General features: G+C 36.5%; 1 protein-coding gene across 3 annotated transcripts in view; it reads left to right on the top strand.

Moving 5' to 3' along the window:
- ZFYVE9 (zinc finger FYVE-type containing 9) overlaps positions 1 to 6,000 on the top strand; it is a 150,558-nt gene that overhangs the window by 17,166 nt on the left and 127,392 nt on the right. For all 3 annotated transcript variants that reach the window (XM_039238548.1, XM_039238544.1, XM_039238535.1), the window contains exon 2: positions 2,987 to 3,095. In XM_039238548.1, the coding sequence (XP_039094479.1) occupies positions 3,026 to 3,095 (70 nt within the window). In that variant the 5' untranslated portion in view covers positions 2,987 to 3,025. The remainder of the gene's footprint in view (positions 1 to 2,986; positions 3,096 to 6,000) is intronic.

The following is a 6,000-nucleotide window of genomic DNA, read 5'->3' as shown; positions in this document are numbered from 1 at the left end:
GATCAGTTTGTCTCTTTTTTGGTCAGCTTCTTGTTTCTCTATAATGGTGTCTTCTAAATCACTTATTCTCCTTTTTGCCTCTTCAGTTTGTGCATTGGAGGCTCTAATTTATGATGTATCTCATTTATCGCATTTTTTAATTCTTCATGCCTATTTTTATTTTCCATTCTGTCTGTAGCCATAGTTTCTTTGATGTCCCCTATGCTTTTTTCACGCCCAGCTATTAAAATTACCATTATTATTCTAAAATCTTGTTCAGTTATGTTGCTTATATCTGTTTTGAGCAGTTCATTTGCTGTCATTTCTTCTTGGAATTTCTTTGGTGGAGAGCTCTTTCGTTTCATCATTTTAGTTAGCTCTCCAGCTCTTGTTAGTTTTAAAGACCTGTTATGCTCTCTGCACCTATGAGTGATGCTGTATCCATGAAGACTCTTTGACTGTCCAGGGCCTATCCTTTCAGAGAGTGTTTTTTGAATGGTATCCCTTGGTCTCTCTTGTTGGGACCTTGGTTATTTTATATTCCTACTCGTAGTGATATTTGGGACTCTCCACCTTGTGTACTCTGGCTTGTTTCTTGAGGTAGCCCTGGAAAAGAGAACAGACAGACAAACACACAGGGAGCAGGGGCAGACAAACACACAGAGTAATTCAACTAACATGCAAAGCGAGAGGGAAAACGAAAAAGTTAAGAGAAAAGACGTCGTAGGGAGGGTGAATAATAGAGAGTATAAAATACATAAAAGGGTCAAAAAGGAGAAAAGAAAAGGAAAAAATAAGAAAACCGATGGACAAAGAACGGTTTAAAGCATATAACCGGATTTCCCAGCTACAGTTAAATAGCTGTGTGTATGCAGTGCTGGTTGAAGAGCATAGAGAAAGAGAGAAGACAGGGTGGGGATTAGGCAGAAGGGATAAGAAGCTTTTTTCAAAGAGCTAAAGGGTAGTATGTGGCGGGTAGGTGAGAGAAGGATGCTGGTATTATCCAGAGAAACTATATAGTCTGATTACTCCTGAGAGAAAGAGATGAAAATGTTGGTAGGTGTAGAATTTACATCTACAGAATGGACTAGTTGTGATTGTTTAAGCAAGCCGGTGACCAGAGTTAATCAGTTCAGTATTCTGGGGAAAAATGAGAGAAAAGAGAAAAAAAAAAGGGGAGAAGGGCAGCTCTCAAGCAGGGATGGGCGTGTGTGATCCATGCTTCAGACGGGAGTTCTGTCTTGAAGGTTGTGGGGAGGTGAGTGGCGGTGCTCCAGTCCCTTCTTTAACCAAGCACTGCACCTTGCTTTTTTGGACGTGTAAACTCCCCGTACCGGGGGCGCAGCCAAAGTTGGTTGCACTCTTCGACCCACTGGCCTCTCTTCTCTGTTTCATTGATTTATGTGTCAGTTTTTATGCCAACACCATACACTTTTGATTACTATAGCTTTGTAATATAACTTAAAATCAGGAATTACGAAGGCTTTGGCTTTGTTCTTTTTCAAGATTACTTTGGCTGTTCAGGCTCTTTTGTGGATTTATGCAAATTACTGTATTTTTAAAAAAAATTTTTGTGAAAAATGCCGTTGGAATTTTGATAGGGATTGCATTGAATCTATAAGTTTGGATAGTATGGACATTTTAACAATATTAATTCTTCCAATCATCTCACCCAGAATATCTTTCCATCTATTTGTGTTTTCTAATTATTTCATCCATGTCTTCAGAGTATAGATTTTTCACCTCCTTGGTTTAATTTATTCCTAGGAATTTTATTTTTTTTGATGCAATTGTAAATATATTGTTTGTTTAATTTCCCTTTCTGATTTTTGGGGTTAATATATAGAAGCTCAACTAATTTGACTTAAAAAAATGTTTTCTAGAAGTTTTAAGTAAACTCTACACATGGGGCTTGCACTTATGACCCAGAGAACAAGAGGTGCATACTCTGCCTGTGGAGTCAGCCAGGCACCCCTTGGGTGTTGACTTTTTAATCTTGTAACATTATTGACTTCATTTATTCTAACAGGTTGTTTTGTGTGGAGTTTTTAGGGTGTTATAGAATATGATGTCACCTGCAAGAACAGACAGTACTTCTTCTATTCTAATTCAGGTGCCTTTTGTTTCTTTTTCTTCCTAATTGCTCTGGCTAGAAATTCCAGTATTATGTTGAATACAGGTGGTGAGAGTGAGCATCCTTGTCTCGTTCTTGATTTTAGAGGAAAGGCTTTCTTTCAGGTTTTTACTGCTGAGTATGATATTCACTTTGAACTTGTCATAGATGGCTTTTATTAGGTGTGTTCTTATTCTGCCCACTTGATTGAGGGTTTTTATCATAAATGGGTATTGAATTTTGTCAGATGGTTTTTCTGTATCTATTGAGAAGAACAAATGATTTATCCTTCATTTTGTAATGTATATTACATTGATTTACAGATGTTGAAACATTCTTGTGTTCCTAGAGTAAATTCCACTGGATCATGGCATATGGTCTGTTTAATGTATTATTGTATCTGGTTTGCTAATATTTTGTTTTAGAATTTTTGTATGTATATTCATCAATACTGTTTTGTAATTTTCCTTTCTTGGAGTGTCCTTATCTGGTTTTGGTATCATGGTAATGCTGGCTTTGTAAAATGAGTTTAGAAGTGTTCCTCACTCTTCTGTTGTTTGGAAGAGTTTGGGAAACATTGGTATTAATCCTTTTTTTAACATTTGATAGAATTCATTAGTAAAGCCAACTGGTCCTGGACTTTACGTTTTTGGGTGATTTTTAATTATTGATTCAATCTCCTGATTAGTAATTGGTTTTCAGATTTTCTGTTTCTTCATGATTCACTCTTGGTACGTTTGTATTCATCTAGGAATTTATCCATTTTCTTCAGGTTTTCCAATTTGTGGGTATATGATTGTTTATAGTAGTCTCACGATCATTTGTATTTCTGTTATCAGTTGTAATGTCTATAATGTAATTGAAAGTATAATACAAATTTGATCTACTTTCTAGAAAGTTTAAACAAGTATCTTAAGTGGTGTTTCCTCACCGATGGAGAATTACTTCCAAGCAGAAGCTTACAACCTGGACAAGGTATTAGATGAATTTGAACAAAACGAAGGTGAGAATTTACTTTGGTAAATCTATTTGAATATATTTATGATATGGAGAATGGGGGGTTGGAAGAGGATGCAACACTTTAAAAAAAATAAAACTGAATAAAGTGACTTAATGATAATAGTTTTATATTTTAATACTCAGAGGAAGAACTAACATTTTTAAGCAGTATGTGCCAGATACTGTGCTAAAGCATTTATATGGACTATATTATTTAATTTTTAAGATAATCCCATGAAAGCAGATTTTATCTACATTTTACAGATGAGAGACACAGAAATTAAGCATCTTCCTCAAAGTTAATTTGCTGATAAGTGGCAGGATGAGTAATTTCCAGGCAGTATGACACTAGAGTCTAAAATCTCTTTACGCAACCAATTTATGATCAAGAAGAGCTTTAGAATGTGTGATTGTATTTCCAAAGCTAAGAAAAATCACTTGTTGCCTTTTGATTGACTAATAAAGGTGCATTTTATGTTTATTATTTATTTATTTATTTTTTAAATGTCTATTTATTTTTGAGACAGAGAGAGACTGAGCATGAGCAGGGGAGGGGTAGAGAGGGAGAGGGAGACACCAGGCCCCAGGCTCTGAGCTGTCAGCACAGAGCTCGATGCCGGTCTCAAACTCACAAACCTGAGCTGAAGTCGGAAACCACCCAGGTTCCCCTAAAGATACGTTTTATTTTATTTTTATTTATTTATTTTTTTTAATTTTTATTTATTTCTAGGAGAGAGCGAGAGAGACAGTGTGAGCAGCGGAGGGTCAGAGAGAGAGGGAGTCAGACTGAAACAGGCTCCAGGCTCTGAGCTGGCAGTCAGCACAGAGCCCGATGCAGGGCTTGAACCCACGAACCGCGAGATCATGACCTAAGCGAAAGTCGGACGCTTAACCGACTAAGCCACCCAGGCGCCCCTAAAGATACATTTTAAACCTAATTTTAAAAGATGTATATGTTTAAGTTACTGCCAAAATGGTTAAATAAAATGTCAGCTTAAGAGTTACTTCATTTAAGGAAAACGTTTCTTTAAATTTCCCTCTGCGTATGACTTGAATGGGTAAGCCATAATTAGATCTCTATCTTTTACCCTGCCTTCCTTCCCTGGTGTTCTCTGTTTCTAAGGAGAAATATCATGTAACAAGTTTACAAAGTGATCTTTTTCCATCTGAAGTCCATGATTTTAGTAGTGGTCTCCAAACTTTTACTGTATTCAGTGATTCACTTGTTCTTTGATAGTAATTGAGAAGAGAGATTAATTTCAATTTTGTTGCTTTGGGTCTATGATGGAGCAAGCCTTCAAAAGATATGGGAGGGGCGCCTGGGTGGCTTAGTCAGTTAAGCGTCTGACTTTCGCTTGGGTCATGATCTTGCGGTTTGTGGGTTCGAGCCCCGCGTCGGGCTCTGTGCTGACTGCCAGCTCAGAGCCTGGAGCCTGTTTCAGAGTCTGTGACTCCCTCTCTCTCTGACCCTCCCCTGCTCACGCTGTCTCTCTCTCTCTCCTAGAAATAAAATAAAAAATTTAAAAAAATTAAAAAAATTTAAAAAAAAAGATATGGGATTATGGGAGTTAGGGGAAAAAACGAAGAAGGAATGATACATGGAATAGCATGCTCTTCTCATAATTTACCATTGATGGCCTGAAGCTACTCCATAGCCATAGGATTCATGTAAATGTAAAAATTAATCATTTGAGATTTTATTGGATCTAGTTGGGTTTTATACATACCAAAGCAGAAGGTGTATTTTCCTCTCTGTTTCAATCATTTATACAAATAATTTCTCAATCCTTTCTTGGGTTAGGCCCTCCATGTATCACAGTTATTTGTTATGAGATATCTACACTGGTGCTAGACCTAATCACATGAATAATGTACTTCTAGAATACCATCGACTCTAACAAAACTGTTAGTTCATTACATGATTCTCTTTGTGACTTCTGTAGATTCTAGTAGAGTATTTTGTATGTAGTTGATTTTGAATACATTTTTGTTGAATCAGTGAAAATTATCTTTTAGTTCAAAAATATAGCATTTGCTTATAAAAAAATTACTCCTTTAGAAGAAGAACTTGAGAAGCGAGATTCTTGTTTGCAATGATGTTGTTTATTTGTTTTGAACTATTTTTTTTAATTTAAAAATTTTTAAAAAATTTTTTAATTAAAAATTTTAATTTTTTTAAATGTTTATTTTTGAGAGAGGGAGAGAGCACAAGCAGGGGAAGGTCAGAGAGAGAGGGAGACACAGATCCAAAGAAGGTTCCAGGCTCCAAACTGTCAGCACAGAGCCCATTGTGGGGCTTGAATCATGTAACTATGAGACCTGAACCAAAGTTGGACACTTAACTGGCTGAGCCACCCAGGCGCCTCCCAAATTTTTTTAAATTAGTTGCATTAACACTACAACCTCTAGCCTGGTATCTTTCAAAGTATATTTTAAATAAAGTGATTTTTCATTTTGTGTTAATTTCCTTCTTTAAATGAAAAATCTATCACACATGGATGGTGATGACAGTAGATAATTAACACTATGCCCACGTGGTATGTGGTCGAATAATGAAATTTTTAATAACTGATCATTCTTTTTTGAATATTATTAAATATTCTTATAAGAAGCAGTAATTCCTTTTTATTTCCATGAACCATCTTGGAGGTAATGATTTCTTTTTTTTTTTTTTTAAATGCTTTATTTATTTCTAGGAGAGAGAGAGAGAGAGACAGCGTGAGCAGGGGAGGGTCAGAGAGAGGGAGTCACAGACTGAAACAGGCTCCAGGCTCTGAGCTGGCAGTCAGCACAGAGCCCGACGCGGGTCTCAAACCCACAAACCGCAAGATCATGACCTAAGCGAAAGTCGGACAATTAACCGACTAAGCCACCCAGGCGCCCCTAATGATTTCTTTTTTTAAAGGAAG

The sequence above is a fragment of the Hyaena hyaena genome, unplaced genomic scaffold (genome assembly GCF_003009895.1).
Source record: "Hyaena hyaena isolate Hyena2069 unplaced genomic scaffold, ASM300989v1 scaffold_5, whole genome shotgun sequence".
In the NCBI taxonomy this organism is placed as follows: domain Eukaryota; kingdom Metazoa; phylum Chordata; class Mammalia; order Carnivora; family Hyaenidae; genus Hyaena; species Hyaena hyaena.
The sequence above is the reverse complement of the archived record's forward strand: the minus strand, read 5'-3'. Positions and strand labels throughout refer to the sequence as shown.